The sequence below is a fragment of the Sebastes fasciatus genome, chromosome 18 (assembly GCF_043250625.1).
Source record: "Sebastes fasciatus isolate fSebFas1 chromosome 18, fSebFas1.pri, whole genome shotgun sequence".
Lineage (NCBI taxonomy): Eukaryota > Metazoa > Chordata > Actinopteri > Perciformes > Sebastidae > Sebastes > Sebastes fasciatus.
The window spans coordinates 25,709,505-25,726,429 of record NC_133812.1 but is presented as its reverse complement, the minus strand read 5'-3'; the positions used below and the strand labels follow the sequence as shown (position 1 = coordinate 25,726,429).

Here is a 16,925-nt window from a genome sequence, read left to right as displayed (position 1 = left end):
GGCTGGGGACAGCAGCCCACAGTCACCACCGCTGCCCCAGAAATGGAAGAGGGGTGTTTTGGCACGGCGGTTTGCAACAAAGAGCACACTGACGCCGCTGCCCACGTCTAACCAGAGGGAATCTATAGCTGCAGAAAACATGCCAGGCTCGGGTGAACATTCCTGTCTCGCTTAAATGTGTGTTTCCGACGCGTTTTGCAACAGTGAGGCAAAAAAAAAAAGATTGGATCGCACCACCCTGACAGAAACATATCCTGAGAACAAATCAAATGCAGTCTCACATTCACCTCTGTATCTCTACGTCACCGACTGGCTGGTTGGAAACTTGACCCTCCTTCACTGCTGCTCTAAATACTTCCAGTTTAGAGTTTCCGAGGGAGTTAGCAAACTCTATAGCTACACTTTCTGGTGGCCAAACAGCAGATTTGTAGCCTCAGAAAGGCAGGACAACTGACAACTTGTATCTTCACCAGCCTTTCAGAATAAGGGCTCCAAAATGTAACCTAAGATGTTTATTTCTGTCTGCCTCTCTTGTTGCAGCCAAAGTATCTTCATTCACTCTCTGTGTTGTGCAGTGAAGACCGCGGCTCACAGAAAATATAATATGGTATCAGTGATATTTAAGTAAAAGCAAGAGCAGATGAATGTTTTGAGATTTGGGTATGAAATCTTACATTTGTGAGAATTGTTGTAATTTTTTAAAAGGCAAAAATTGGCATTGCAATGGGTTCAACTGTTTGTTTCCATTTCCTGGAGCAGCGCTGCACAGATTTTACAAATTAAAGCCCATATTTGTATATTTTTATGTGACTATCTTTCCAATTATTTTGATAGTATATGTTTTTGTCTTCAGAAACATAAGATGATCCCACTGGAAAGTGCTTTCTAGTGCCCCCCGATCAGATCAACAAGTTTTTGTTATTTTGTTTCTTTCATTTATTATCCCTTTGTGTCCGTGACAACGGTTGACAACTGTCAAACAAATACAACCACAACAAGATACATTACAGTGTAAAGGGACATTTAACCGCAATGTGCTCTTCAGAAACATCACCAACAATCAAGAACTGAAGGGCGGGTGCTTCTGCATTCTTTGCCGTTTTTTTTTCCAAATGGAAACACTCACTCAGCCGTTAGCAAAAAGCAGTGACGTAGGTTACCAAAGTCAGCTTATCAATATGGTTATGAATAATGTGAATGCTAGCAGTAGCTGAGTCAAAGTTAGCTGTGCTAAGTTTGGAAATAACTGAAAGGGTTAGCTCAGATTTTTTGAAGTGCGTTTGTACTCCCGTGTTCTGCGAGGTAAAATTCCTGTTTTTGTGAATGTAGTCTGGTGGCTTTGAAGAGAGCGATATAAAAGCTTTAGTTCCCCGTTGGAAAGGGCTGTCAGGTAAAGAGGCTGCAGACAAATGTATTCATTGTCTTCAAAGCCACTGGACCAGATTCCATTCACAAAAATAGTAATTCTACCTCACATCTATCATAAGGACACTGCTGTCTTTAAAACAATGTGTATCCTTGAGGTCTAAAAAGTGGGTTGAATGCATTTCTTAACTTCTAAAACATTTGCTAAACCATTTAAAAAAGCAAACAAACTGAAACCTTCCTGGCTTGTAGTCTTCCTCTTGCTGTCTTTTGCTGGAAACGCAATCAAAAACATGCTATAGCTGTAAAATCAAGACAGTGAAACGGTCATCAGTGCCTACCTTTCACATCACTGTTCTTGCTCAGTGCGATCGCCAGAGCCAGGATGGTCACCAGTAAGCACAGCAGGAGAACCTAGAATCCAGAGAACAAATGTCGGGATGTTAGTTGAAGTTAATAAAGATAACTATTTATAAATAACATGCGGCTGAGCGATCAAACATGACTGAAGGTGTTTAGATTGAACTCTGGTGAGTAGAAGGTAAAAGAAACGAAAAGTCAAACACTCCATGTTGAATAATGATCAACAATGTGCTATTGTTACAAATGACACCATTTCACCTTGTAGCTGTTAGTAACTACCTCCAAACTTGAACAAACAAGCATCAGATTTCAACATGATGATATCTTATTACGGCCTTGGCAAAAAGCTGATTCTCCTGGCGCTGTAGACACGCTCTAGTGTCAGCTACATGCCTCGTGACCATAATATAAACATACTGCAACCGACTTCTGGCTCCTTGAGAGAAGCAATAAATCAGCACGCTCTGAGGAGTCATAAACAACAGATAGTGTGCTGTAACTTTATTAGAGCTATCCACGCTAACCGTGTTGGCTCTAGAGAAGGCAATGTGGGTCGATCGGTCCACCACTTTGGAACTACTGCAACTATCGGATGAACTGACACGAAATTTAGTACAAACATTCATGTTCCCCAGAGGATGAATCCTACGGACTTTGGTGATCCTCTGACTTTTCCTTCAGCACAACCATGAGGTTACAATTATGGCTGCAACGGACCATCTTCTAGCTAACTATTTTCATTGTTTTAATTATTTTATCTAATAATCGATTAGTTGTTTGGTCTATAAAATGTCAGAAAATGGTGTCGATCAGTGTTTCCCAAAGCACCAAGATGACGTCCCCAAATGTCTTGTTTTGTCCACAACTCAAAGATATTCAGTTTACTGACATAGAGGAGTAAAGAAACCAGAAAATATTCACATTTAAGTCGCTGGAATCAGAGAAGTTGGGCTTTTTTTTTTCTTAAAAAATTACTCAAACTGATTAATCGATTATCAAAATAGTTGCCGATTCGTTTAATAGTTGACAACTTAATCGATTAATCGTTGAAGCTCTAGTTACAGTAGTGTTTTTAGTGAATTGTTTTGACAGCTATTGAATATTGTAATAGCTGCTGTGATCCCCCAACTTCTCATCTAGAGCCATCATCAAGGTTTATGACCAAATACCTAAAAAACGAATGTAATTCCCATAATCCTCAGCTGTACTGTGTGCTTACTAGAAATTAGCAAATGCCAACATGCTAAACTGAGATGGCTAACATGGTAAACATTACCCCTCTAAACATCACCATTGTGAGCATCTTAGCATGCTCACGTTAGCATTTAGCTCAAAGCCTGTGAAGCAGGCTCATGAGAGACTTCAAAGTGAGACTTTATTCAAGATGGGATAAGGATCTTGCAGCGCTGAGTGAAGGTGGGCTGTTATTTCTTTCTTTAACCCTTCCCTATATAACCTAATCATTACCACCTTCCTCCATACAACATCTCCAACTGTCTAAGTGTTGGTCTTGGCCGTCTGTAATTGAAAAGTCAAAATAGGACGTAGACCGAGCTGCTTCTTTATCAGCTGCTCGGCTCATATCTGCCCAGAGATGGCTGCTCTCTGGGGAGCGAGGGGTTTGTAATTAGAGGGGCGTTTCAAAGAAGTGTGAATCAGTTTCTTTAGAGAGATGGGTGTTCAGCAGTCTTATCATTGCTGCTTATTTTGAAGCCCCTGCAACACCCACACCAGGCCTGCAGCCTGTTTTATCCCTTTAACCATCTTGTGACCCCTCAGTCTTATCTTGGGACCACGTACTGTACTGTACTGTACTGGGACCCGACCAGAAAGGCTGCTGGAAGTGGAACTGTAAATGCTTCCTCATCACATGACATTGACGTCTTTCTCTCCTCTCATTCTACAAAAACATTGCATCGTGACGTTTCTCTGACGCACACATTTATCTGAACAATCTCACTTCCTCAGAGTCATAAAATTTTGATCTTATCTCACTGAATCTTGACAGGTCACAGGTACCATTAAAGTTGGTTACAAAGTCCACACCAAAGGTAGTTACTCTCCCCCACTGAAACACTGCTGCTGAACTGCCTGAAACGCCTCGCTTGAAGTCCCGCCTTTTCTTCTGTAACGTGGTGATGTCACCAAGTAACATAATACATAATACCTGCCTAGCGGCTAGTTTGGCACGCCCTCCAACAAAGCTAGTTAGAGCGGAGCTGGAGCAGACTCTGAAGAGTTGACCAATCAGAATAGAGTGGGCCAGCTGACCAATCAGAGCAGACTGGGCTTTTCAAGAGGTGGGGACAGGAGCTCAAACAGAGCGTTTCAGACAGAGGGTGAAAAGAGATGCTGCAGCACAGCCGATGTGAGAAAAATAAAGCATTTTTGCATACTTGTATACATTAAAACATGTAAACATGTTTTAATGTATACAAGTATGCACCTGAAAATAAGCATAATAAGTCCTCTTTAAAATAAAGCAAAATAATACACATAAATCTGACAGAAGCTCACTTGTAGGAGAAAGTTTAAGCCATGGTTGATATACACAGGGAACAAGTTAAGTTATGCCTTATTTTTGTTCTTTGTTTTAAGACAAATCCAACCCTCTGACTCAACACTAGATTATATATATTTTCATGCTGTGCTCATTCGTGCCCTTTAATTTATTCATTTTAAAAGCTGTACCAATGTCTCAAAAGCAGGAATGTGGGAATCATCACCCATGAGTAATCCATTTAGTGTGATTCAAGAATTCCTAGTAGACGGGTATGAAAACGTGCTGTCTGAGTACGTGTACTTATTTTCTCCAGCTATAGGTGAAGAGAGAGGGAGAATAGACAGAGACCTGGATTGGGAGAGACGTGGTCTTTGTGGTTTGTGAAAGTAAACAGTCTGTCTGGTGGAAACCTTCTTGTCTGACACTGAAACACACGACTACTTTCAGTTTTGTCTGTATTATCTATACAGTATAATAACCTTTGGACTGTTGGGAGTCAAACTGTGACAGCACAACAAAGTCTACATGTAGACTCAAGCATGAAACATAAACTAAAGAGTAAACTAACGAGTAATCCTCATGTCAGCCCTGTTTTCTGTCTTTAATCCCAAGATGTACGGTGGCTGATGTGTGTCAGGATGAAGTATTTTAATGTCTAGACTTTACCACATGTGTATTTAATCAGCCCCAAGCAGACAGCAGCTGAAAACACTATAGTGTCTGTGGTTTAAGCTGGAGTTTCCTAGTAAATAGTTTGAAAGGTGTGCTTACTGTCATGATTTCAGACGGTATATTTCGAGGTAGAATATTTAATTTATTTAATTCTTTTACTGTATATGTTTTTATGATGTAGCCCTGACCACAGCTACGTAAAGGCAGAATACGAAAAGTCACATTTTTCTTTTTAATTCTTTCAATTATGGTTTTAGTCTTCACGTAAAGCCTCAAATGTATCCCAGATTTAGTTTTTCTGTAGAGTGTGTGTGGTTTGACTCAATGCCTCAAGGAGCTGTGGACAATAAAGGCTGCTGTTGTTTCGGAGACTTTTCCTCTGTGACAAGAATACAATTCTGAGGAATACAACCAAAATACTCATTCTGTGGTCCAGGCAGAGTCTCATCCAGATAGATGGACAGAGACAGTGAGGGAGAATACTGATTTACAGTTAATTCTGATCCAAAAACAGCCGTATTTGCCTTTGAAATGTTACTAACTACAACATAAACAGTATACTGTATGTCCTGTACACATGCTGCATGGAGGCCACGTTTATCCAAATAACCTTAAAGTGCCATAATGTCAAATGGGAACTGATTCTCTGATCGTAGCAGGGTTAAAAAATGTCAAAACAAAGATCGAATACTATAATCGATTAATGATTGATGGTTCAGGGTTGTCAAATATGGGAATTTTCTCGGTCTTAGATTAGAATAAAATGTAATATTTGGGGGTTTTGAATTGTTGCTTGCACAAATAAAGCTATTTGAGGACAACTCCTTGTGCTCTAGGATATTGTGATCGCCATTTTTCATTGTTTTGACATTTTATAAACCAAACGATTAAGCAATTAATTAATTAATCAAGAAAATAATCAACAGATTAGTTGGTAATGTAAATAATTGTTATGTTGCAGCTCTAAAATGAAACTTCTGCTGACATTCTTCAATAATGAAACAACAAAACACCTCTGTGTTTACTGCCTGTGCAGTATGTGTCCCTCCCCTGCAACCTCTCCCCAGTGTGGCCTTAAAAGGTTCAGTCCTGCTTAATATCTGTAGATCATCTTTCCACCTGCAGAGACACTTCTGGCCTCTGTCTCTTTGCACCGGAGTGAAAACATTTGGTTTGCACATTCACACCAAGCAGCACTGACAGTCTCGACTGTTTGACAACTCTGGATTAATCACACACAGAGTAAACAATGTGGAAATGTAGTCCTGAGGCTGTGTGTTTTTGTTCCTGCTGATTAATGACTTCCCCTTATGATAAAGTCAGATACAGTAACTTGGGCCGCAACTAACGGACATTTTCATTATCAATACATTCACGATTCATTGAGCATTTCATTTAGTTGATGAAATGTCAAAGAAAATGTAGAAAAGCTTCCCTATAAAACCAAAGTGACATCTTTAAATGTCTTGTTTGGTTTGACCAAAAGTCCCAAAACCAAACTTATGCAGTTTACAATCATATTTAATAAAGAAAAGAAGTAAATCATCTATTTCCAGAAGATGGAAACAGAGAATATGAGGCACTTATTCGCACTGTATGATGTAATGTATTTTGTCTATCTATTGTTGCTGTGGTGATTCAATGTTGTGGTCTTGTTATGCATGTGAAGCTGCTATTTGAGCCTGTCTTGGCTAAATCTCACTTGTAAGAGAGGTTTTAATCTCGATGTGACTTCCTAGTTAAATAAAGGTTATATATATTTTTGCTTGCAAAATGACTGTAACGATGAATCAATTATAATTTCTGATGATTTCTTGTTGTTGTTGATGATGGACTAATTCTTCCAGCTCAAATATAAACTGTAAACTCAGAATGTCACTGAGTTTATGGACAGCTTTCAAGTTTATAGACACATTTTATAGTCCCACAGTAACACTATAAAGCCTTTTGAAGACACAAATAACATTTAGGTGACTTTATAAAGTTGTTTTCGATAATATGGTTGCAGCAAAACCCAATTTGTGATTAAAAAAAAGCACTTTTTCTAAAAGAATCAGCTGTGATATTTTACTGTAAGAGTGTGAAAGTGGCATTCAATTATAGTTTGCAGTGTAGAGTTAGAGAGGAGTTATGTAGGTGGTCAGACAGGACATGGAGGTATAGGTATTAACTGTATTGAACATACCACAATAATGATTTTCTTCCTCTTCTTTCCCCTCTCAGTGTGTCTCCTCTGACTCTCCAGCTCTGGTGACCCAAACAAAGAAGCAGCCTGTTCAGCAGAGCGCTCCTCTCCTTTGGTTACTTCCATGCTGCTGCTGCTGCTGAGCTGCTGAGCTGCAACCTCCTGCCAGTGTTTTCCAGGAGGGACTGAGGGACAGGCAGAGCTTCACCCAGTGTTGAGGAGAGTAAACGTCATGCTGCTGTGTAGGATATGACCCCTCTGCTCCCACTGTAGCACCGCCTTGTTTCTTGACGTCTCCAAGTTTACAAAGCAGCAGCAGCAGCAGCATGTGATTGATCTGAGAGAGAGAGAGAGAGAGGCTGATTAAAGAAAGCAGAGTCGACCTCAACAGTCTGCTATTTTATTTTGGCTTTAAGTGTCATTTTCCAGGGAGTCTGTTCACCAGTAAATCAGATGTTTGGCCACTTTAGAAAGGAGTTGGAGCTGTGTAATAACAAAATAGACAATAGACATATTATGTTTATACGTGCTTTAAAAGTACTAATCACATGTAATTTCTTAGCTGCAAGATGAGAACAAACAGACAAGCAGCTGGAACTTCAATAATAACTTACTGTAGAGTGATGATGAGTGCTGCTGCCATCTGGTGGTCAGACTGGAGTGGTGCCTAAAAACCAAATAAAGCACAATTTGATATTTAGTTTTGATATAACTTTAGAGAATTAACTACATAATTCTTCAGCAGGGAAGTTTCACAGGATTAAGCGTGATCAGCTAGGTCAGGGGTCAGCAACCATTACTATCAAAAGAGACATTTTAGGCAAAATAATAAAACAAAAAATCTGTTTGGAGCCGCAAAACATTTGAGCATTGTGATGAAGGTAACACAGTTTATAGTCTAAGTATATAGTATACAAGTCTAATGCAGTGAGGGCCAAAGAGCCAATGTACTACGGAGTATTAGGGCCACATTGAGGGAAAAATCATCTGAGATTTACAGAATAAAGTCATAATATTACGAGAATAAAGTCGTAATATTACGAAAGAAAAGAAAATAACACGTAAAATTACTACTTTATATTATGACTTTATTCTCATAATATTACAACTTTTTTTGTAAACGACTTTATTCTCGAAATCTCAGATTTTTTTTTTTTTCCTCAATGTGGCCCTAATACTCCGTCATACCGTCGTACCATAGCCCTACAACAATGATAAATAAAAATGAAAATGTAAACAAAAAAACAGTTATTAACTTCCATTTTTATAAATCCCCCGGGAGCCACGTACTCGAGAGGAGGTTAAGAGCTGCAGGTTGCTGACTCCTGGTCTGGTTGAAATTGACAGTGGTATCAATTTTATCAGCTAACTCCCCGCCAGAAAGCCAATATGGGTATTTCCCAATCTAACCGTTTAATCATTTGGACTACAAACCGCCAGAAATCAGTGAAAAACGTCGAACAATCGAGCGTCTTCCGCTAGCTTCATTAACGGTCAAGAGCTAAATACATCACTTATACCTTGTAAGCCCCAAGACAAAAGAAGTCCATCTCAAAATAATGTCTAATATTTATCCATCCAATGAAATGCTAAGACTTAAAGATTTAATGTTGATCACAATAACTGCAACTTTTGTGAGACTGAGATTGAAACTACTGATCATCTGTTTATATTCTGCTGCATTCTGGGAAGATTTGCAGGGCTGTTTGTATTGGACTTTATTAGTTGTTAACCCACAGAAGACATTCCACAAATGTGTACCATGATCTGCAAATATTTCACTATCCACGAACATGTATTTTTGTATTTGCGTTGTGTAAAGACACATCCACAAAAATACACATAACTTACTCTGTAAATATGTATTTTATGGTTTACATGTAAAGTGATAAACAGCATTTGTGGAATGATATCAGCGCATTTGCAGATGGCTTCCTGTGCATTTGTGGGCCATGTGACATTTGCAACTTCCCTCCTGTTTGTTTAAAGAATTGTGTCCGTTTGGTATGGCAGCAGATCTATATAGAAACAATGGCTGTATTCGAAACCGCATACTATATTAGTAGTACGTACTGATTTGGCCAAAATGTAGCATGTAGTATGCAGTATGCGAACAAAAGCAAAATCTACAGTATGCCAAAAGTACCCAGTTTGAGCTTTATGTGTCATATTTACGACAGGTTATTTGTTCCCTTGGTAAATGTCAAGTTGTCATAAACAGCATTGAGAGCACTGAAAGCGACATTATTCACGGAATGACACAACAGTTATGAATATTTATGAAGTTTTGTTCTTTCCAGTCAGTTACCATGAAAGTGATATGACATTATCGTGCACACTCAGTTCTACATAAAGCGTTGCTTTTGAGCTTCATGCACAAGTATCATAGTCTTTTGAAAAGGTTTTCAAGCTCCACATATTCAACCATTTAAAATTAAACCTGCTTTCTGATCAGTTCTGCCAATGTATATTCAGATTAGACTCAATTCTGGCTCTTTAAAATAATCCTACTGGATTTTCTGTGGATCCTCTCCAATACTTTTCGTTCCAGCAACGACAATGCTGAGAAAAACTGTTATGAAATTTACCTATAAGTGAAAATTTCAGTGCAAACCCTCTCTGAGAGTCGCTTTTATCCGATGACAATGTGTCACAAAATAAGCCAGTTCTTAATTTTTGCACCTTTCCCCCCTGTCTATTTGTCTGCCACACCATGAAGCTTGAATGAAAGCATATTTTATTTTGCAGGAATGTTTGTATTAGTGATTATGTAAAAGGAACTCATTACATTTCACGTGTCATTAAACATCTGTTCATAATAATACAGTATAAAAAGCATCCACAAGATGGTGATGTTGCAACACCATTAAAGTAACGTTAAACGTCCTTCCCTGTAGTAGAGATATTTTCATGAAGCTAAAAGAAGTGCTATTAATATAACGTAACACTGCTCCTGATCCCTGACAGCTTTAACACATTTCAGCTCTGTGAGGTCCAGGTTCCCTTCAGATCCAGTTGTGTCATGTGAGGTGTGATAATGGAGATCACATGTGGCTGGAATTGATGACCTCTGACCTTTGGCTTGTCCTGCACTCATAAACAGCCCAGGGTTAACTCGTCTTTGTCTTCTTGTGAATGTGTGTGTGTACTGTACTGTGTGTGCCTGAATATGAAAATAAACCTGTTTTTTTTGTTGTCCTTTTAAGCTACGAGGGTGTTTGTGTGTGTCTGGTTGCAGTGACTGTGTGAGACACTGTGTGTGTGCTGCTCAGTGAACTGCATGTCTCTCAGCAGCGTGTCTCCCTACAGCTGTCCCCAGCCCAGCTGGACTTCACAATATGACCTTTAATGTTGACCTACACATGTAGCACTTACTGTCCTCGTCACGTGTTCATCCCCGACTTCTTACAGTCTTTTCAAGAAACACTTTCCACGAGCGTGTGACTAATCCGCCGCCTGGAAACACTGCCAGATGCACCGAAGGCATGTTGAGCTTCAGAGCATGTTTCACACCTACAGAAGTTAACTTTACATTTGAGTCCAAATCAGGAAAATTTAGAAAAATATTTAATTCTGGTCTTCTCAGATTTGATTACTTAATGTGCATTTTATAGCTGCAAAAAATCCTCAGAACAAGTAGAAAAGTAATAATAATAATAACAACAACAACAATAATATTAATATTGATAATAACAATGATAATAATAATAATAACAACAATAACCATAATAATAATAACAATAACAATAACAATAATAATAATAATAATAATAATAATAATAATAATAATAATAATAATAATAATAACAATAATAATAAAAATAATAATAATTTAAAAAAATGAAAATGAAAATAAAAATAAAAATAACAAAAAATAAGAACTTTATTTATGGAGCACTTTTTATACAAGAGATGTAGCACAATTTGCTTAACAAAATAAAATAAAAATGCAACACATTACAAACATAGGCAGATACATAATATAATTAGCCAATAAGAGGACAGTAGATGCTAAAATATATTTGTGAAATTAAAAACAGAGACCATTAAGAATAATAAAAATGAGAGAATTAGTAAAAAAAAAAATATATATATATAATAATATATAGAAAAATAATATATAGAATGACTGATTGATGATAGATTAATTATAAGCCAAATTAAATAAATAGGTTTCAGCTGGCCGGTCCCAAACTATGAAGAAGAACTTTAAAATCAAGTAAAAGAACCTAAAATCTATTCTAAAAGATGAAATAATATAATAGATAATATACTATATATATGAGAACAAACATGATTTATCAGACTTTCAAGCTGCTTCAAGCTGCTTCAAGCTGCTGGACTTAAAGTAACCCCTTGAACTCTGAATGCCCCCACACAGTTTCCCCCCTGAGGAGCATCAATGTTAGATTTCCTCCCCACAGCATGTGACATATATACTGTGTCATATATACTCTATACTCTGCATCTGCTTGTTCCAGCACATCACTGAAACTAGTACATCATGCTTACATGTATATTCAGGGAAATCTTAAAATATTTATGGTTGCACTCCTGCACTAAAGGAGACGTGTCAAAATCCTCGGAGACTCGTGTGAATGCAGTTTTAGGGGCAAAAAACATGCAGGTTTTCTGCATATAAATGTGTTATTTTTGCCTATTCTAAAATGGTACTGTATGTTTGAATATTTCTGCATATTGGGGTCCCTAAACAGTCTTGGAATTACATAAATTGGGTATCACTGTAAAGCTGAGACTCTCGTGGATCCAATGAGCCCAACTGTATTCATGTGTGATGATGTTAGTCCCCACAGTAGACAATGAAACTTGACCTCACTGTATAAAATGACCTGTGGTGACCCCTAGGATAGTCACAGCCTCATGAAACTTTACAGCCACAAACTAGAGACCTAGAGCATTCAGAAGATGGATGGCTTTCCTAGGTAGACTGACAATAAGGTGGTTTCTGAGCAGTTTCCAGAACAGTCAAGTGCTCGCCATCCAATCGCCGAAAAATGCAATTATTGCAGAAATCTCCAAATGTCAAAAGTTTTTGATACCAAATCACAGCATGGCTTTTTCTATGGTGTTCCTCAAGGTCTTGGTGTCTTACTGTGGTATTCTGGAGGGATTATTGATCATTTTTATCAATCCTCTATAGGTAAAAAATGGTTAAATTCAGCACCAAATCTGTGTAACAAATGGTATCAACCCCAAGATTTTTATTTTCATAAATAACTATTCATTATAATAAAAATAAACAATTGGTCCCTGATATAGTTGGCCTAAAAGTGTACAACAGTGTACTAGAATTTACACTTTTATTAACAAATAAGAGCGGCCCGGGAAGATGTGAGAAACACGGCTTCAAAACGGCAGTCCACAAACCATGGAGTGACGTCCACTTCTTATATATACAGTCTATGGTTTAATTATTTACTGTATAGATTAGAATAAATTAGAAGACCCATCATAAACACATAATATTGAACCTTTCTTTTACCAGCGACAGCAACAAGTGATGCAATTTTTTATCAGTTTTACAGTCTGGAGCTCTCAAATCAATAAAGCATCACTGTTGGAACTATTCAAAGCCTTCAAAGCAACATGTGAAGTGAAGTACAGTGGCTTGAACCCAGACTGAGCCACGACTCATGAATAACCCATCGGGGGAGAGCAGCAGTAGGTGTGCTTAAAGAATTCATCAGCTGACAGTTATAGGCACATCTGCCCCGTGAGATTTACTGTAGGCACTTGTAAATCTGCCATGAATTATTCATTCAGCGTGACACGATGCTCTGCACATTATATTGAAGGCTTCAGTCTCCTCAGACATATCTGCCACTGACTACCTGTCAACCAGGATTTACAGTAGAGCTGAGCGTCTGTTTGCTTTTGTTGTTGTCCTGATATAATGAGCACCTTTCAAAGCTTTTGATATACACCCACCCACAACTGGAACATTAAATACTGCTGCCCACCTACGGACTTTATATGTGTTTTTTTTGTTTTTTGACATTTATTGAGCTTAAGGATTCACAGCATTTTTTGAAAGGTGCAAAGATTTCTTTTATTATATCTATTAAGATCTGCACAAATGTGACCTGTGTGTTTTATAAATATATTTTACACAGTGACTGTTCTGTATAACGGGAAAAGAAGTCCCAAAAAAGCTTTTTCACGCCTACATCAGTCTGTTTGCGAACATGATGGGGGAGTGAATTCTGGTGCTTTATTCTGCTAATGATGCTGTGAATATGCTGAGGTGGCATCTGACAGTTTAAAAAAAGACAAAGCTGTGGATGTTGCCAAAGTTGCTCTTTTATAACCACCGGCGTCCTTTTAAAAGTTTGCCTCCTCGCTTCTCTGTTTAATTGGAACGGGACTCTGATATAGTTTTTTCATGTTTTTATCCTTTGTCATGCTTCAGTTTTATGCTTAATGTCGAGTTGGAGTTTCATGTTATTTAGAGTTTACTGACATGTTTTATAACGAGTCTATACAGCCATACCAGTGGCTCTCTGAGGCTGTACTTATAGGCACAGGTGCTTCAACACGTTCTCATCCCAACTTGTTTGCCGTCACGCACCTTGCCATCACGCCCCTTGGCTTGCCATCACGCCCCTTGGCTTGCCATCACGCCCCTTGCCATCATGCCCCTTGGCTTGCCGTCACGCACCTTGACTTGCTGTCATGGCGTTTGGCTTTCCGTCACGCCCCTTGCCGTCACGCCCCTTGGCCTAGGTGTTACGCCCCTTGGACTTTGCGTCACGCCCCTTGCTGTCATGCCCCTTGGCCTTTGCGTCACGCCCCTTGGCTTTCTGTCACGCCCCTTGCTGTCACGCCCCTTGGCTTGCTGTGATGGCCCTTGGCTTGCGGTAACGCCCCTTGGCTTGTGGTCAAACCCCTTGCCGTCACGCCCCTTGCCGTCACGCCCCTTGCCATCACGCCCCTTGGCCTTGGCATCACGCCACTTGCCGTCACGCCCCTTGCCGTCACACCCCTTGCCGTCACGCCCCTTGCCGTCACGCCCCTTGGCCTTGGCGTCACGCCCCTTGCCATCACGCCCCTTGGCTTGCTGTCACGCTCCTTGGCTTGCTGTTATGGCACTTGGCTTGCCGCCACGCCCATTGGCCTTGGTGTCACGCCCCTTGCCGTCACGCTCCTTGGCTTGCTGTTATGGCACTTGGCTTACCGCCACGCCCCTTGGCCTTGGTGTCACGCCCCTTGCCGTCACGCCCCTTGGCTTGCCGTCACGCCCCTTGGCTTGCCGTCACGCCCCTTGGCTTATATACTGTATGTACAGTATATATACAGTATATATACAGTATATACATATATATATACACACACACATATACCTGTATACTGTTTTATGATCTATTTTGGTAAATGTACCTCGGTGCAGAGAGAACACCACGTCCGTACAGTGCAGAGTGACAGTTTGGGACAGATACTAGCAGACAGTGGTGTTCCCACATCTCTCCACACATGACTGTATCTGTGGAGGAGTTCTGATCAGCGTCTGCAGCTCCAGCAACATTTTCAGCTCAGGATTAGATTCTATCATGCGGCCTGCCAACCCTGATCAGGACTAACATGTACCCTCTCTTTATTTTACACCTTGCAGTGGTGCTCTGTGTTCTTTTTCTTAGTACATCTTCTTCAGTCCTCTTTCTTCTGAACCTGAATCTGGGTTAAGCCATCTTCTTCCATCGCATCAGCTCTCCTGAAAGCAGCGGTGGCCTGAAGGTCACATGAGGGTTTTACTGTCTGGAATGAAGAACGAGTGGAGCTACATTAATGAAATAAAGTTCAACGTGGTGTTTCTTTAATGCGACATCTGGATATTTGGTAATGCTGTTAAAAAAGCGACGTGTTGAACTTGTTTGCCATGAGGGGGAACATGACAGCAAGTGTGACTCATTCATACGGTCCCTTATGACCCGAGTATGTGGAACATCTAAAAGTGAACAACATGCAAGAAGATTGACAGCCAGACATACAAAAAAGAAGCATACTTCAAGTTTATTTTATGAAGTAAACTTGAGTACAATTCAAGTATTATCCAAAGTATACTTTATATAATAAGTACACTAATATCAATGTACTATTAGTATACTTGTAAGTGTACTACTTGGATACTTCTTGGGACTAAATTCGCCCACTTTTTAGTTTATAAAAGTATACTTTTAAGTAAACTTTGAGTACACAACTAGTCTACATCCAAGTTGTATTTTGTACTGCAACTATAATATGAACTATACTACAAGTGTACTTATAGTTACACTGTTAGTTTACTAGTTATTTACGTGTAGCCCATTTTTTCGTTTATGAAAGTACACTTTAAAGTATACTCTCAGTAAACTACTAATAGTTTTTACTGCAAGTATACTTGTAAGTTTTCTTTAAGTGAACTTATAGTACTTAGCCAAATATACTTTTCTGTAAACCTTTCAGTATACTTGGGCTTTTGTGTATACTTGCCAAGTTTACTTAGACTTTTCTGTATACTTGTCAGTATAAGCCAAGTATACTTAAGTATAATTTTGTTAAGTATATCTCTGATAAGTACATAAAAAGTAAACTGAAAGCATACTCTCTTATTTTAAGTTTAAAAGACGCATACTAATACATACTTGAATAAACTTATTTTTGGTAAAGGAGACTGTAGGAACAGAGGTCAGTTAAAAAATAAAAAAAATAAGAAATCTTATCTCTAAACACAAAGCGAATATTGAAAAGATTTTCCAGAGAAACTTGTGTGGTTTTCACTTTAGTTTGATGACATCTCAACTGTTTTTGCATTTACCAGACATCACATTTTTTTACTTTTTTAGTTACACATTGACGGAATATGAAGTTCGTTTGGCCGCAGTCACACTTCTCGTTTGTCATGCTGACGCTAACCACCCAGTTCCTCTTTAAGCAGTTTTTGGTGCCATTGAGTGAGAGTGAGAGACAGACAGAGAAGTTGTGACAGATGTTTTCTGTTGGATTTAAGAGAAAGATGTGTTGTCATCGTTTACAGGAAGCTACCACAGAGGGAGGATGATTGAATATCTTACAGAAAATGTGGAAACGAGCAGTGACACAGCTGACTGTACAGTTTTCGGAAGTTCAGCACAATGTTGAAAACACCCTCTTTTTTCATTTTAATAAAGTTGTTCCTTTGGAGATCATGTCAAGTTAAACTGTATGTATATATATATATATATATATGGTGGTGGGACCAGAAATGTATGTACTATATATCTCCCCATAACTGGGGCTTTTGAGAGACATTCAGGGTTGGAGCCCCAGAATCCACCACCAGTGGTCATCACTTACTTAAACTTAAAGGTCCCATATTATAAAAAAGTGAGATTTCAAATTTTTTTTAATTATAAAGCAGGCTTAAGTCCTTTATAAATATTGTGAAAGTATCAAAATGCTGAATCAACAGGGAAATACACACAGCCCGCATTCAGAAACTCTGCATTTGAACAAGCTGTCAGGATTTCTGTCCATTTGTGATGTCACAAATATACAATATTTTGACCCTTTACACAGATTTGAACGTAAACATTCTAAATGTGTCCCAGTTTATTCCTGGTTGCAGTGTATGTGAATGTCATCAGCTGACAGGAAGTACACATGGACCCAAGCTGTTGCCTAGCAACGCAATTCTGTTGCAATTTTGACACAATTTTGACACAATTTTGTCGCAATTCTGTCAAAATGCGCTAAAACACAGCATTTAGGACAGCGTTTTGAACATTACAGCATGTGAAAATATTCTAGTAGAAACACAACATACAAGTTTGATCCTGAAAATGAGCATAATATGGGACCTTT

General features: G+C 38.9%; 1 protein-coding gene across 4 annotated transcripts in view; it reads right to left on the bottom strand.

Moving 5' to 3' along the window:
• Positions 1-16,925, bottom strand: part of enpp1 (ectonucleotide pyrophosphatase/phosphodiesterase 1) — a 260,930-nt gene that overhangs the window by 30,141 nt on the left and 213,864 nt on the right. For 2 of the 4 annotated variants that reach the window (XR_012591366.1, XM_074615265.1), the window contains exons 1-2: positions 7,089-7,439; positions 1,707-1,779 (exon numbers count right to left, since the gene is read on the bottom strand). Coding sequence is in view for 3 of the 4 variants with exons in the window: in XM_074615265.1 (XP_074471366.1) it covers positions 1,707-1,779; positions 7,089-7,214 (199 nt within the window). In the remaining variant the exon portion in view is untranslated. Of the gene's footprint in view, positions 1-1,706; positions 1,780-7,088; positions 7,440-16,925 lie in introns of those variants that run through there. The other 2 variants (XM_074615267.1, XM_074615266.1) reach the window with 1 other exon arrangement.